Raw genomic sequence first — 16,799 nt, forward strand, 5'->3', positions numbered from 1 at the left:
GGATGGATAGTAGATGGGTGAACGATTGAATAGAGGAGTGGTTGGATGGATGGATGGATGAATGGATGGATGGATGGATAGATGATGGATGGATTAATGATTAAATGGATGAGTGGTTGGATGAATGGATGGATGGATAAATGATTGAATGGATGAGTGGTTGGATGAATGGATGGATGGATGGATGGATGGATGGATGGATGGGCAGATGGGTGTGCAGACATGAATTGAGAATCTGGAACATCTGGATTTCATAACCAGGATTTAGTGGTTGGACTGATTTCGTCCCAAAGCCTCGCTGTTTTTAAAACAGGCTGTCATAAAAACTGGGATGAAGCCCAACATTAGGACTGACAGCTGTCACTGCATCACCAAAGTCTGAATAATTTGTGTTTGCATGACGTCATGTGTGTGCGTGTGGGAGCTGCAGAAGAACAGTGGTCCACACCTGCACAGGATAAAGCCCCTTTATTTAACCCTTTTACTCTCGGAGCTTTTACTGAGAGTTGGAGGAGGTGTGAAGGGCTGGGTTGGTTGGAGGTAGTGGAGCATGTGGAGCAGGGCAAACATGCATGCGTGTCTGCAGCTGCAAAACGGAACCGTGCCAACGGGCAGACTGCAAACAAAAACGTTTCTCATGGAAGTGGAGCATGACGCGCTTATGCAAAGACCAGATCCCCGTCAGTCAGATCTGTTTGGGCTCTTTGTTCTGATGGTCCGGACCATGAATGGATCTTTGTGTCAGCTCTCTGAACAGATATTTCGATATCATAGGGAAATGTCAGTTTTTAAATGTGGTTTGTTATGCAGGAAATGTTTGCTGAAGTTTTTTTTTTCCTGAGGTGATTTGATTATTCGCAACAAAGGGGGCGTGGCTCATGCAGGGACGTCACTGATGGTTATATAGGCTGCAGCTGTGGCAGCGGGCTCGCGCTGCATGAGGACTGAGGACCGGTGGCGCGCGCTCCCACTCTCCCCAAACAAAGAAGCACGCGAGGCATCACCGCATCCACTCACCCGCCAGCTCACCGTGCAGAAGCGCCCCCTCCCCGTCCCTGTCACGCAGAACCGGTCCAGAGGCCACGATGACCGCCAACGGCGCCGCCAACGGAACCAGCGATATGCTGCAGATCCAGTTCGGCCTCATCAACTGCGGGAACAAGTACCTGACCGCGGAGACTTTCGGCTTCAAGATCAACGCGTCCGCCACCAGCATGAAGAAGAAGCAGATCTGGACCCTGGAGCAGAGCGGGGACGAGTCCAGCGGGGACGTCTTCCTCCTCAAGTCACATCTGGGCCGGTACATCGCCGCTGACAAGGACGGCAACGTGACCGGGGACAGCGAGAACCCGGGCCCGGAGTGCCGCTTCGTCATCACCGCGCACGATGACGGCCGCTGGTCCCTGCAGTCCGAGGCGCATGGACGGTACCTGGGTGGCACCGAGGACCGGATCCTCTGCTTTGCGCAGACTGTCTCCGTGGCGGAGAAGTGGAGTGTGCACATCGCCATGCACCCGCAGGTCAACCTCTTCAGTCTGACGCGCAAGCGTTACGCGCACCTGAGCGACAAGGTGGACGAGATCGCCATCGACCGGGACGTGCCGTGGGGGGTGGACTCCATGATCACGCTGGTGTTCTGGGAGCAGCGCTACCACCTGCAGACCTCAGACAACCGCTTCCTGCGGAACGACGGAGCGCTGGTGGCCACCACGGACAGGGCCACGGGCTACACGCTGGAGTTTCGCTCCGGGAAAGTGGCCTTCAGGGACTGCAGCGGCAGGTACCTGGCACCCTCCGGGCCCTCTGGGACCATGAAGTCCGGCAAGAGCGCGCGGGTGGGCAAGGATGAGCTGTTCGTGCTGGAACAGAGCCACCCGCAGGTTGTGCTCACCGCTGGGAACGAGAGGAACGTCTCCACCCGACAAGGTGGGTGTGGTGGTCCAGGTTTGACTGGCATATAGTGTGTGAATGTGTGTGTGTGTGTGGCAAATTAGGGGTTAACGTGATGGAATGTGAACCCTCGTCCAGCACATCCTCAGTGATGGAGTCGTGCTCCAAAATGCGCCATTACGCACAACGTTCCGTTTCTGTCATGAACAAACCCTCATTTTTCTCTCCTGTGATGGAATGGCAGCTCCTCGTGCGTTAAAACCCCAAAAAGCTTAAGGGTAACTGTGGTATCTGAGCCCCAAGGTGTAAAATGTAGTCGAATCCAACCAACAGCTGCTTCTTTAACACAATGAGGTGTTTGGTGCACCTGGATCATCCCATGTTGCCGTTCTCTTCTTCCATTTCCTCTTTTTTAAGCTTGTCCCTCCACCCTTCATCTTTCCTGAACCTTTTTCCTTTCACCCCTCCTAACTTTTCCCGTGTTCCCTTTGTGCCTCCTCCTTTTTTTGACATCTGTTCCATTATGCTCATTCTCCTCCCCCACTCCTTTCTGCTCCTGCAGCCTTCACGCCTGCCTTTTTGCCACACGTCTGCAGCCAGAGTGAGGAAATATCACTTTGAGTCAGCAGTGGGATTTGCATGGCTGGCGCAGACAAGCTCCTAACGTCCAGTTTTGTTTTTTTGGTAAGATGAGCACTTGGAGAATTCCATGTGGCTCCAGCCTGTTTTTCCTCTATCATTTCATATTCTGTCACACCCATAAAGCTCTTCAGCAGCTCTCCTCTGTCTGAGTTACAAAATAAAAGCTTGTTCAGCTGCACACACTTAAAATCTGCAGAGAATGAGTCTAAGCGCTAAACAAAATCTTGGATTCAATATCAAGGCCTCTTTTCTCCTCCCTGAATTCATTTCCTCTCAAACTGTACATTTGACTATTTCCTGACAGTCACAGTTAAACTCTAAGATGTATTGTAAAACTGGTTAATGCTTTTATTGTGGAGGGTGCAAATCCCACATCAGGTGATCTTTTTTTATTCTTTGGAGTCAAAGTTAAAAATTAAACTCCACCCACAGAGGGGGGAAGAGATACTTGCTGAGGTTTTCCATCTCTGCAGAGTTCAGGGTGGCAAACGTAGCAACATGATCCTAACCTGATTTCCTGGATCAGGTGTCGGACTGAAGGTGAAAGCTGCAGAGTTTGCAACATTTGTTCAGTCTAAATGAATTGAGTATTTAATTTCCATGTTCAGAGCAGATCAATGGTGCCTATCTGTTAAACTGACGTTTGTAAAATGCTTTAATTTGGATAAAAAAAAGCACAAACTCTGCAGTATTCTGCAATAAATCTTGGATTACCTTCAAATTAAATGCATAAAATAAACTATAGAAACGTTTCGATATTAAAAGAACTTGTACCAAGTTGTTCTTTGCTTGAACCAATGTCAACATTTTGAGGAACTGGCTTTTAGATGAATGCTAAAATTGGTTGATTTGTCATTAGTTTCGGTTTCATAAACTCATATGCAATATGAGATGAGCAGTATTTTTGGAGGTTGAAAGCTTTGATCAGCTCTGAATCTTCTGCTATGATGCTGCCATGTGCATTTCTGATCCTATAAGTCAAAATGGGAGACATTTGTAGGCCAATGTCTGTAATCTTTGGATAAATTGAGTCACAGATGGTTCAATGTCAAGTATTCACGCCAATGACCAGAATTTTGATTGTCACACATTGATTTGTGTTGCAAAAACTCAGTTTTTGGACAAATTTTGACCATATTCCATGAGTGATGGCCTATTTAATTGTTAAAAGTCTTAAAGGCCCACGTTGGTGTAAACTTATAGCCTAAATTCCTTGAAATAAACAAAGGCATGATTGAATTTGTTGCGTTTCCTTTAACTATGAAAATAAAAGCGTCTTAGTTGGCATTTATAACATATAATGTTTAATTTGTTCTGTTTTATTTTTGTCTCTTGGCTCTTGCAGCTGCTCCGTTTGAACAGTCTGGTTTCTCTATTCTCTCCTTTGGCTGTATCTTTGCTCCTGACTTCTTGAGAGGACCGCTAAAATATTTCTACTTCCTGTGAACAAATAAAAAATGCTGATGGAAACTATTTAATGAAGTGGCAGAATATCGAGGTGTTTTTATGTTCTTTTTATGGATCTCCGGTTTGACCAGTTTAACCAAATCTGCAGACAGTCCCGTTTCTGTCTGGTTTTGCATTTGCTGTTTGAGTAACTCTGTGGCAGGACAGCTTGGTGGGTTTGTTTGCGCAGTAGGTCAGTTTGGGGCGGGGAAAGATGGAGGGCTGTAAGTCAGAGCTTTATTGCTTTATTAGCTAGTATTTCCTCATCCTTCCATTACCTGCATGTAACGAGGAGGAATAGGAGGGAGGAGACTAACCTCATTTACCTGCCAACGGCTGATGAGGATTAAATGCTGTGGGGGGGAATGAAAGCAGCTCCAGATGTTTTGCAGATGTGCAACTGTTCAGTTTGGATCTGAAGCCTTCGTTAGCTGCAGCCTCAAATCAGACTTTGACAAAGCTGCTTTTGTGCTGGCTAGACCTAAATATTTCTGAGCTTCACTTAAAATCTACATTAACGTGCACACTCCAGCTGCAGCATCCATCCCTTTGAAGGCTCCACGTCTGTGGTGGTGAGATTTTAAATGGAGCAACAAAGTTTATGTTTGTGGTCACATTATAGGCTCAGTCAAAAGGAGTTTTTTGTATTTTTCCGCCTCGGCTGGGAAACAATGGCACTCCTGTAAACGGTCTCTGTGGCCTTTTCCTGCTTCTCTCTCAGAACATCACTCTTTTCTGTCATCCTTGTTTAAATGTCATTGCTCAATTCACCTCATTCATCATTTCGGCTGCATTTCAGTGTCTGGAATCGGACAAAAAAACTCCTGATTAATCAGAACTCAGTAAAACTGACATTTTGAGAGCAAGTTTTCCAAAACTTTTCAGTGTTTTGACATTTAAAAATACACATTTGTGTCACTAAGATGATAGAAAACTGCACATCTGGAATCAGACCGGATGTAAAGGAAACTGTAACATTAGGAGGAAACAAAAACATGTGAATATCAACAAAAAAGGTTGCAGAACTGCAAATGACAATGAAAAAAATCTGAAAACAAAGTGCAAATTGTCCCAAATCTAAGAAAACTGCTTAAAGTCGCTCCCAATCTTGTTTTTCCACTATCCATGTGTGTCCCACTGATGAACAAATACATTATTTTTTTCCTTTTTCTGCTCATAAACCTTTAAACTACTTTATAAAAAAAGGTTCCCATCATTAGTTAGCTGCATAGATGGTTGTAAACATGTTTTCATCTTTAGTTCTATTTGTTTAAATACAAATATAGATTATTCCTGAAACTAACATTCAGATGTTTCAATGTTAGGTTTAGCTGCTTTCTTGCCTAAAAAAAACATTTTGTTCCGTTTCTTGAAGTTGAGGATATGTGGCTGCTGCTCTGCGTACATGAGATTTCCCATGATGCATTTCTAAGCTTAAATGCAACCTTTCTACTTTTTTAGGTAGATTGATAAATTGTATTTTTTTAATGAGCTACTAAGATCCAATAAAGATGATTAAACCAAAGGAAAACAAAAAAAGTCTGCACTGCTTAAAGTGCAGTCATTTGACTCTCATAAAAACATTTGACATATAATGGCAACCTTTTTTTTTTTAAACAATAATTTCAAAACATAAAGTTCTAAAAGTAATATAAAAAATTGACATTTTTGTTTTCTCAAACTATTAAGATTTTTAAATTTAACTTTATAAATCAAAATGCATCATTTGACCTAACGGTTATTAGTTTCCATGGTTGCCATGGTAATCACAAGATTTTTATTTGTAGTTCTGGCATCCTCATCGTGCGGTTTGTTCCAGTCCTTTCAGGAGTAAAGCTTTAATTTCCTGTCAGCATGAGTCACATGGGTGAACACAGATCTAGATCTTTGTTACATTTTTTTTTTTTTTTTCCAAACAGGGCAGTGCCTCAGTTTTCAGGGTAACGATGCACACTTAGCCAGAAATCCACATTTTTAATGATTAAAATGTGATTCTTTACCTTATTTATATTTGAAATATATATTTATATTATAAAATATATTTTTGTTTAGTTCATGCCACCTTTCAGTTTGGGAAAATCCCTAATTTTCCAATAGAATTAGTTATTTTAAAACAAATCATTTATGGTTGTATTTTGTGTGTTTCATAAAAGTTTAGTCTCAGTTTTCTTTAAAGATTTTACCCCGATAGCGAGCATAATCGCTGTGAACCTCTTTGAACCTCTCTGAACGTCTCTGAACGTCTCCTGCTTTGCTGCGTCAGGTTCTGTAAATCAGAGGGAACGTCTGCGTGTGTCAGCTGTCTTCATCAGCCTCCAAACTATCCCAAATATCTGCGCCGAAGGCTGCAGACAGAAACCTCGGCTCCGTGTTGTGTCTGGCCATCAGTTGACCCTGACGCCCCTTCTTTGTCCTTCACAACACCCCCCCTGCGCTGACAGGAAACGAGATCTCACATCTCTGACCTTGTCTAGCAGCTGATAATCCCTGAAGAGTGATGATCTGCAGCACTCTGTCACCCTGCAGGAAGATAAAGGGACCGATCTGATGGTGCATCCTCGCTGGATGATGTGTTTACACACCGTATGTGTGTGTGTTTGTGTGTTGGTAGTCGGCCACATCCTCCCACTGAAACCTCTGCTCCTCAGTGTCTTCTCCTTCATTATAGGTTTTAGGCCTATGCCGTCTCCGGGGTGTGTCTCCAGCTTGATGCACAGAACTGCATCCTTTCAAAGCAGCAGTGGGTGTGTGGCGGCATAAAGGCTGATGATCCCGCTCCGTATTTGTGCACCAGCTGGTCGCCCCTTCGGTCAGGCCCAGCAAACAATAGAAGACACGCAAGCAGTGTTGTACGTTTGCAGAAAGCGGAGGACAGCTCTCCAGCTAAGGCTGAGCGCTGTGGGTGGAGCGGACACAAAGATGGAGGCGGTGTGGTTTTGGAGCTTCTACACAGCGTTTTTGTGTGGTCTTCTGGATCCTACTGCACATGCAAGTCCCCTGAGCCTCAAACTGATCAGTGTGGAGCGATCATGAGCAGATGACCTCCAAATCACAGCCTTTGTGTTTTCCCAGCAATGTTTTTCATCCACAAGTCCTTGACTAGAACTTTGAACCAGTTTGAAAAACTGAAACTCAAGGTTCAGTTTTTTTCAAATTATTTTAGGAGTAAAACACTGTTTTGTTAAATCCTAATGTTTCTCATTTCACCACACATTTTTAATAATCAAAAAGTTTTTTTCTGTCTTTGATTTTGATGATGAAATGGAATCAAGGCACAGAAACATTGAAGCCACTCCCTCCTCCAAGAATCATCTGACTGATGGGAAAACAAAGCGCTACTTTCTCTGGATTCCTCAGATGTTTGGGACGTTTGCATAAAGCAGCCAGCAAACAACTGTTTGATATGCAAAACTTAATGCGGTCCTGAGAGGGAGAGGTCTGTGCTCCTCGGCGACTTGTAATCTGAGCCTCTCTGTTCTGCTGCTGCAGCTGCTTTGGCTGCACGCTGGTGCATCAGCCTAATAGAACCCTGAGGTTTCTGAGTTAGAATCCAGCTTTGGGGAGGGAGGGAGTGCTGCTGCTGCTGCTTGATGTGGGTCAGAGTTCATGCAGTAAAAGCATCTTCATCAGGCTAGAGTTTTCATGGTGTGTATGGGTTCAGATCAGTCTCTAATCTTGGTTCCTCGTAGGGCAAGGAGTCCCGGAGAGAGATAAATGAAATCCAGAGTGCTACTGTGCAGAGAGCCTGCATTGGCTGAGCAGGATGCAGTCTGCCTCTACAATTCCTCCTCAAACCCTCATCTGCTACACATAAAACTTTGATTTTGCCTCTCTAACATTTGGTTTCCATTCTGTTTGGTAACATTTTTCTCCCCGAATCATCGGTTCTCCTGACACGTGTTACTGCTGACATGTTGTAACTCACGCCCTCGCCGACTGAAGCTTCTGTCGTAGAAGAGGTTGAAGCTGAATAGGTTTTACATTTTGCTCTAAAATCTATTTGGGTCTTTTACTGAGCTTAAAAATGCACATTGTTGGAAAACCTGTTTCGAGAACATTTTAAACAACTGATTGCTTTTATCCGCTTGTCAGAAAAAAAACATTTGAAAATGGAGGAAGCTGTGCACATCAACCAATGGAGGTCAGAAACCCAAAACTACTGGAACATCTGCAAGAAAGAAAAGCTGGCGTCTTAAATCTTTATGCATAGATGTCGATGTCACCGCTGCCAGCATGAGGAAAAGGGAGGAGGAACGACCTCAAGTGAATCCACGGCTTGGGGTCAGCTAGGCTAACTTTTGCTGAAAGCTTTATTAAAGTTCTTAGTTCAAGCTTAAGATAAGAATTGTCTAATGAGGCTGAAAGATTTTTTTCACAAGACGGTCTTAAAGCTTTCTGCTCTGACCTTCATTCAACCCCAGAGACGCCAGATGTCACAGTGATCAGCTCTGACTCACGGGCACGGTTAAGGTTTTTGCATTAGGCCCTTCTGGACTTAAATGGAAGGTGGTGTGGAACCAGATATTTCAGAGAGGAGCAATATGATGCCAATAACTGTAGCCTTTTGCATTTAGGCCTAACATTAATGTGAAGTTCAAGGGTCGTGTGAAAAAACAAACATCTGGGTAACTTATTGTCTGTAGCTTTGGAATACTTTTTACATCCAAGGGTGAAGGTATTGTCCAGATTTTAGAGGCATTTGGTTTGTATCACTGTGGAAAAATTAACCTAGAATGTTGCACACTATCAAGGGAACATTATGACCAGAAATTTAAAACTATGCCAATTAAAAAGGTTTAAATGCTCATTTATCTTTTAAGTACATGACAGTCAGTATGAATGAGATGCTAAACGTATAGCTTTGGTTAACGGGTCAAAGAAAATCTAGCTAAAGATTGGAGAGAAACATGACACACGAGTAATGCCTTCTTCAATCTGTCTCTCATTCCGTCTTTCTGACTCTGCACACATTTACCAAGCGTTTGCTCTGTCAGTCTCTGAGCCCTCGGGCTCCACATTCAGCCATGACCTCATAATGTACAATGGCGAGCTTTGTGTTGCCTGAACGTTTTGTTTGCTTCTCTGCGGTCCACTTGTTTGTTTGCCACTTTGTTGCTAATGTCGCTTTTAATGGACTCTTCTGTCCACATGCAGTTGGACATATAGATGGACTTAAAAGGCCTGCTGCCTTCTGGGATTGGTGGATCACACCTGCAGCTAACGGTGGTTATTGTTGGGCTCAGTGTGCAGCTTGAACAAGCGACAAATGCGTTCAAGGATGGAAGCTCCAGCATTTTGCATGATGATGGTCTTGCATGGCTGAGGTTCCTGCACATTTGACTCAAATGCTAAAAGGTTGTTGGTGGTCCACAGCTGAAGGGATGACTACCTCATGGGAGGCCTTGAAGCCTTTGGAGCAAAATAACTAAATGATTATTCACCCGCCAGATGTGGTGTTTCATGAAAACCTTGATATGCAGTCAGCTTCAGCTTTAATCTGGTTGAGGAGGCTCTCTGAAGTGTCATTTGGGTAAAATATGGAGTCTCTTAGTGAAGTTACATTCTTTGTGGCCACTCACCCTGTCCTGGTCCTTTGAAGTCCACCAAGGTCTGTCTGCTTCCTGACACACTGGTGGAGAAAGACCTTGATCTGAGCTGCTTATTGAGTGTCTGATCCTGACCACAGGAAGTGTGTTACCGGTCATTCTCTTGACCCTCCCTCCTCCTCCATGTACTTTCCACGTAGGTTTGACTCTTCTCTTTATGCAGGCATGGACCTGTCGGCCAACCAAGACGAGGAGGGCGACCAGGAGGTGTTCCAGGTGGAGATCTGCCGTGAGAACAGGAAGTGTGCATTTCGCACTGCTGCTGGGAAATACTGGACCCTGACGGCCAACGGCGGCCTGCAGTGCACCGCCTCCACCAAGTAAGACCCTCTTGGCGTCAGATGTTTCCTGTGAGACACTGTGGCCACACCTGCTCCAGTCTGTCCACCCACCAAGCTCCCAGCAGCAGAGTGTGTCCTCCAGCATTTGGTGTTGGTTCTGGTAATCTGAGCTGTGTGTGGGAGGCGATCATTGAGGGCCGTAATTTCATGCCATTGGGATGTTGTGGAGGTGAAGAGCATTTGTGTGCAACCTTCAATTCCAGAGTTTCTTTGATGTGCTTTAGGATCTGTCCAACCTCAGAGCTCGCTGTGACCCCTGGCCCTTGACCTTTCACCTACTGTTCCTTGAGATTTGCCTGTGGCCCCTAACAAATTCAGAACTCTTCACACCCTCCCAGAACACCAGGTTTGATTGTGACAGACCTCCTTTTGGGGTTTAAAATTTTATGGCTAAATGAGAAGTGGCAGATTTACAGCACAGCACTAATGATTCTGTTTTTGAAGTAAACATGAGACTGAACAGAGGCCGTCCCTGATAGACGGGTCAATCTGCAGGACATTGACCAAATTCCTGCACCACATTCTTGAGATTCGACTCCTTTCTCCCACGGAAATCTGGTCCCTGCAGTTCCAGATGTGGTTTAGAGAATCCACTCTGGGGTTTTAAAGCCTTAAAATCAAAGTGTATACTTTTCTTCCTCATGAAGGTGTTTGGTTAAAATGCTTTGGCTCAGTCTGTGTCCTGAGTTGACCTTCAGTGCAGATGAAACTGCAGCCTACTGTAGCTCTCCTGCCTTTGTCTCTCTGCAGATCGGCTAATTGCTACTTTGACATTGAGTGGCGTGGCAAGCGCCTGACTCTCCAGGCTGCTAACGGGAAATACGTGGCCGCCAAGAAAAACGGACAACTGGCAGCAACTAACGACACCGCAGGTGAGCAGGACCATTTGGTTACATACCCAAATCTATTTGAGATTCTCTGATTGAGCAGTAAGAAATTCTATTGAACTGGTAAAGCTGTTAAGTTTTCAGTATGGATGTAAAAGTGGCTTTTATTTTTCTTCCATCATTCCCAATAAAGTTTCAACTTCATTAACAAATCTTAACTTTTTTAAGGACCAGACTTAAGTTAAAAGTGATTATCCATGAATAATATAAAGCCTAGGTCTGCTATATAAATCCATATCAAAAACACTTTTTAATATATGGAAATATTTTAAAATTTCCTCTTATTTGAAGTTAAGTGGAACAAAGAATTTACACACAAGTCACCCGATCAGGCTAGACTTTTTAGCAGGTTAGTATTATTTAAAGTTTGTATTTTCATCACTCTACTTCTTTCAAATGGTCTTCTCCAGTGATACATTTTATTATCCAAATTATGTATAGCGCAGACATGCAGATTGTCTTGAAATTGATCCTCTGAAGAACATGCAAACACTCCAGGCTTGCATTCCAGGAGGAGGGATATCCAACAATTCACCAGCAGGAAAAAATACTGTTTTACAGCTCTTTACAGTTCTAAAAAATTTAAAGACTCACTCCGATCATCTTTTGATCTATTGTAGGTGTTCCCAGTGCTCTTTTAATTATGATCGAAGTTTCTAGCAATTTTTTTTTAAACTGTCGTTTTCCAGGACATAGTTTCTGCAAAGCAGCGGTAGTTTATCAAAAAATTGTCTGAGCTGTGGGCAGGACTGTTGGCTACCCTACTACCCATCATTCATCTGTTTATATGCTCTCCCACTAGCTTACAGCCCCTCACAACCCACAACCTAACATTAGCCGGGCAACAAAAATGCCCAGCAATATTGGAGATATCCAGCTGTACGGTTCTGAGCCAGATGTCAGCTCAGATGAGGAAAATGTTCACGTATCTAGTCGTCTACAAAAGGACATATCAGACTGGCACTAACAAACTTTTTCTACTGGCATTTTTGCGTCTGCTCCTGATCTACAATTTGAATATAGAAATACTTAGAAATGCAAATTTTAAGGTTAATTTTCTTTACATGTTTCCTCTATCAGTAAAATGCTACAAAAAAGGTTAAAAACACAATTTACATCACAGAGGCTTTTTTCCCTTTGCAAAATCAAAACTTGCACGAAACAGTAATATGGATCAAAATAGGTTGAAGAAAGTAGAAAATGGCAAATTATTTACACATTGAGGAAATTCTAGATTCCATTTTTCTGGGCAACTAGACTTTAATGAAAAATACTAATTGGCTGAACAAAGTTTTTTAAAACCTAATTGTTGGCGAGTGCTCAAATAAATGCTGATAAAGGTAAATTGTATTATAAAAATGACCCAAATAATATTAAAACAATGCTAAAACAATGAAAAACCAGTGTTCATCTATGCTTGTCGTGATTGGTGAATACAGACCACAATGCATAGCGTTTAACAATTTTTTTTATACACTATCCACATTTTCATCATCGTCATAAGTTTTCTTTGTAAAATGGTTAGGTTTTTACTTCATGAAAACTGTCACATTAAGCGTTTATAAAACAAGCAGTGTTCATGGTAGTTGGCCCTCTCTGGGTGGGTGGAGCGCTCCTATCTCAGGTGGAGGAGTTAAAATATCTTGGGGTCTTGCTCACGCGTGAGGAAAGATCGAGCGTTAGATTGACGGGTGGATTGGAGCGGCATCCGTAGTTATGCGGTCGCTGTACTGGTCCGTTGTGGTCAAGAGAGAGATGAGCCAGAACGCAAGGCTCCCCATGTATCGGCCAATCTTTGTTCCAATACTCACCTATAGTCCTGAGTTTTGGGTCACGACTTAGAGGACGATGTCCTGAATACGAGAGGCTCAAATGAGTTTCCTCCGTGGGATGGCTGGGCGCTCCATTGGAGATGCAGTGAGAAGCACAGTTACCTGCAGAGAGCTCAGAGTAGAACCGCTGCACCTCCACCTCGAGAGGAGCCAGTTGAGGTGATTTCAGGCAAGTCTGGATACCTCCTTGGGGTAGTGTTCTGTGGATTATTCATTGGGGGAGGCTCCAGAGAAGACCCAGGACACGCGGGAGAGACTACGTGTCTTGGGTGGCCAGGGAACGCCTTGGGGTCCCACCAGAGGAATTGGAGGAAGTTCCCGGGGCGAGGGAAGTCTGGACATCTTTGCTTGGACTGCTGAGCGGAAAAAGATGGAGATGATGATCATGGTGTTCGAAATTCTTTTAAAATCTAAGACGCTAGATGGTCTCGCACTATATTGTTTTGTAGTGGTTGGGGAGTAGGGAGGGAATTAGCTTAATTTCTAAAACTGTAGGAGACAAATTTCACTTGTTTCTATTTGGATCAGTGTTGTTGTTTAGACTTTTGACACTTTGAGGCGCTCAGATCTATTGATAAAGCCTCACATTTTTTAGCTGACACATCTTCTCCCTTCAGGTGAATCTGAGGAGTTTATTATGAAACTGATCAACCGACCGTTCATTGTGCTGCGAGGAGAGCACGGCTTCATTGGCTGCAGGAAGGTGACCGGGACTCTGGACTCAAACCGCTCCACTTATGACTACTTCACCCTGCAGTTCAGTGACGGAGCGTACAACCTGCAAGGTGAGTGGCGCCGAACCCAGAGATGGCTTTGATATTGGAGTATACACTCAGGTGTTGAGTCCAATACGACTTTGAGTCGTCCTTTCACCGTCTCACTTCGTCCTGCAGACTCCACTGGGAAATACTGGATGGTGGGGAACGAGCACTCGGTTGTGAGCAGCAGCGACACGCCTGTTGACTTCTTCTTTGAGTTCTGCGACTACAACAAGCTGGCCGTTCGTCATGCCGCTGATGGCAAGTACCTCCGTGGCGACCATGCCGGTGTGCTGAAGGCCAACGCCGATGACCTGGAGTCTGCCACGCTTTGGGAATACTGAGGAACCAGAAGAACACTGCCTGCCCTTTTGAGCTACCTTGACACCTCCCCCTCTCCCTTCACCTGATATATTATCTGTACTTATGATTAGATGTTGATTAAAGCGCAAGGAGAGAACAGCAAGGCTGAGGAAGGGGACTCTTCTCTCCCTCCCTTTCCTTCCTTTTTATCCTTCCTTCCTCAGTTTCTCTGCCTGAGGTGCCAACCTTCGTCTGTTGCCATAGTTACCACAGGCACTTTTTTGTTCTTCCTGCTTTGATAGCTTGCTGTTCCATCCCTTCCTGATGTCTGTGCGAGCAGCAGTAACTTATGTCAGAACCGAGACTTGTACTCAAGCCAATACCCCAATCGGAACCAATCGTAATCACTTTTGTTGGGTTTGGTTTGTTGGGTTTGAGTAGATTTTCTGGTTTATTTTCATGAGTGGGTCGTTGTTCCCGCTATGATTGTAAAATTGTGTGGATCTGATGAATCATCATGTAGCTGCTCATGTTGTGTGTTTAAAACGTGTTCAGATGCAAGAAAACTTGCTCTGTTCTTGTCGGGTTTCCTGGATGGAGCAGGAAGTCAAAGCACTTGTCCTAATCCCCATGTGAGAGTTTGAGTCGTCACGGCAACAGCGTAACAAGTAAACGGGGAGTATCTCAGCCCTTATATGTGCGTCTACTGCACTTTGCATGGAAGAAAACGCACCGCTTTGTTTTCTAGGCACAGATGACTGCCATATCGCCGTAACTGTAATGAAATGATTAAAAAAAAGATACAGCTGCTCTGGATTAACAGACTTTCATCTCATGTCAAACTGGTTAAATCTGGTGCTACTAACCGGCTCATCTCTTACGGTCAGGACAAACTGACAAACTTGTTCCCCCAAATCTGCTGCTGCTTCACCTTTCACTCCAGTCTGAACCGTCATGGTTTTTTTTTTGTTTGTTTTTTTTTATCTTGGGATTTTTTCTGGAAACTGAAAAAAAATGTAGATGTCTTTATTGAATAGTTTAACAATGTAGTCCTGGTTTTTGCAGCACCTTGTATCTCAGCTGGTCATTATCGAGTGTTCCTCTGGAGTAGAACTCTGCAGCTACTACTAGAGTCCATAAAGTCTCAGATTGTAGTTGGTCCCAAAGTTTTTCTTACTTTCTGAAGCTTAAAAATGTTTGGAATTGATGTGTGTATGGAGCAGTTCTCCCTGGAGGAACTTGCGCCTGGAGGCAAACGGATGTGGAAGGGGGGACTGTGCCTTACTCTTGACTCGTCAGGCAGTAGGAAACGAGAAAATGTAACGTCCACATCTTTGCTTCGGTAAACTGGAACTTCTTTTGTATTATTTTGTACAAGTATGATTCTTTTGATATTGTGGATGACTCTCTTGTGCCATTGGTTCACCTGAAATTCAACGACCAATAAAAACTGGGTTTGAAACGCAACTCGGATTCATGACTTTATATTATGTTGTTTTTGTCATGTATAAATGATTGAAGTGTTGTAGTCTGTCTGATAAAAATGTCAGATTCCAGTTTGGTGCGGGTTCACTTTCACATTCCCAGGGCAAAAGTTTTTGAAAAAAATTGAAAATTAAACTGTTCATTTGGAGGCAAGATTCCCTCAAGTTCTTCAAGAATGGTTATTTTACTATTTGATATCAATAGAGCTTGAAAGCTGTTTAACTCCAAGCCTAACCTGAAGATACGGTACCTAACTTCTGCACTATGACTTTTTTTTTTTTTTTTTTTTTCACTTTAGTGCAGATCTAGTGTTTTTATTTTTGACCACTAAATGGTTTGAAATGAGTTCCCCATCAGCTGTTCATCACAGTATTTACTGTAAACTTACAAAAGTGGAAGAAAAGCGTCAAACAAGTTATAGTGTCCGCTGTGAGACTGGAAGGTTGTGGGTTCGAATCCACAATCTGATTACATACCAAAACCGGACCTAACGAAACAGAATGAAGGGATTGGATTGGGGAGGATTAAAATACTGAATGGATGCCTCAGCAGCTCCTCCAGGGATAGGTCAAATGCAGATAACAAATGTACCCAGGGTTGTGACGACTGATGAGACTTGACACTTTTGGAACGCGCCTAGTTCCCTATCAATCAAAATCTAACGTCTGCATTTTAAGCTTTGATTAAGAATCAGTTGAAATTGAGATTTAAAACATTCTTAACCCTTGTGCTATCCTAGGCACTTTAACATTGGGAGTTGGGTCATCTAGACCCACTAGACGGTGCTCTGAACCTTTTTTCTTCAATGATTTGTGATCGTCACTGGTGTCCATGGATTACATGAAATCTTTCCACCTTTATCCACCTTTGTCATGGTAGGGAGAACATGTCATTGTAAGGATGGGGTCATCTAAGAGAGCACAAGGGTTAAACTGGAAAGGCATTTCCTGAGTGAAATGACTGAAGTAATCGTTTAATTAAAATGAAAAGATCAGTTCTTTCCTTTTTTTTTTAGCAAAGGAAACACTGAACCAAAAGAAAATCTTTTATGGTAACTACCTTAAAGGTTGAGTGAAAACTGTAAATAACACTTAAAGAGACACTATTTTTTACTTCAAGTCCTTATACACCAATTTTTGTAAATGTAAAACATTTAAGTAAAACTACTGTAAATATGCTAAACTGATTTTTTGGAACCAGCAACCTGCATTTTGTGTTTGAGATCATGTGTTTACATGACGAGGCTTTTTGGCTATTTGTCGTCCCATTTCCTACATTTGAGAATCTGTTCGCTGTCGTCATCTACTGAAGTGTAGATAAAGGTTGAATTGAAAACTGCAAAAGCACAAACCTTTTTTCTTTGCTCTGGAATCTCTCTAGTCTTATCTGTTTTCCAACAGGATCAGGAAAAACGTACAGAAACAGGAGAATGGAGCGACTCTTTTTAACAGAATTCAAACACACCCTTAAGCTACATTTGGTGTAAATACTGTAAAGATCCCCACACAAGAGTTCAAAACAAAATTATTTATGAAAACCAACATCTAATCGTGAGTTTTGCAAACAAAGTGAAGAAATTTTGTTTTCATTCCACCCACCTGCCAATCAA

General features: G+C 43.2%; 1 protein-coding gene across 1 annotated transcript; it reads left to right on the forward strand.

Annotated features, from left to right (window-relative positions):
* Window positions 1-826: 826 nt before the first annotated feature.
* Window positions 827-15,172, forward strand: fscn1a (fascin actin-bundling protein 1a). Its single transcript, XM_004071776.3, has 5 exons — window positions 827-1,926; window positions 9,748-9,904; window positions 10,676-10,797; window positions 13,262-13,429; window positions 13,538-15,172. The coding sequence occupies exons 1-5, from the start codon at window positions 1,086-1,088 to the stop codon at window positions 13,744-13,746; spliced, it is 1,497 nt and encodes a 498-aa protein (XP_004071824.1). The 5' UTR covers window positions 827-1,085; the 3' UTR covers window positions 13,747-15,172.
* The last annotated feature ends 1,627 nt before the right edge of the window (window positions 15,173-16,799 follow it).

The sequence above is a fragment of the Oryzias latipes genome, chromosome 8 (genome assembly GCF_053564925.1).
Source record: "Oryzias latipes strain Hd-rR chromosome 8, Olatipes_Hd-rR_3.1".
Classification (NCBI taxonomy): Eukaryota; Metazoa; Chordata; class Actinopteri; order Beloniformes; family Adrianichthyidae; genus Oryzias; species Oryzias latipes.

Bases quoted from the DNA above. Each gene is read 5' to 3' on its own strand.
- fscn1a (XM_004071776.3), top strand. From the start codon at position 1,086: ATGACCGCCAACGGCGCCGCCAACGGAACCAGCGATATGCTGCAGATC. The intron at 9,905-10,675 runs GTAAGACCCTCT...GTCTCTCTGCAG, and splicing joins CAGTGCACCGCCTCCACCAA to ATCGGCTAATTGCTACTTTG. The intron at 10,798-13,261 runs GTGAGCAGGACC...TTCTCCCTTCAG, and splicing joins AGCAACTAACGACACCGCAG to GTGAATCTGAGGAGTTTATT.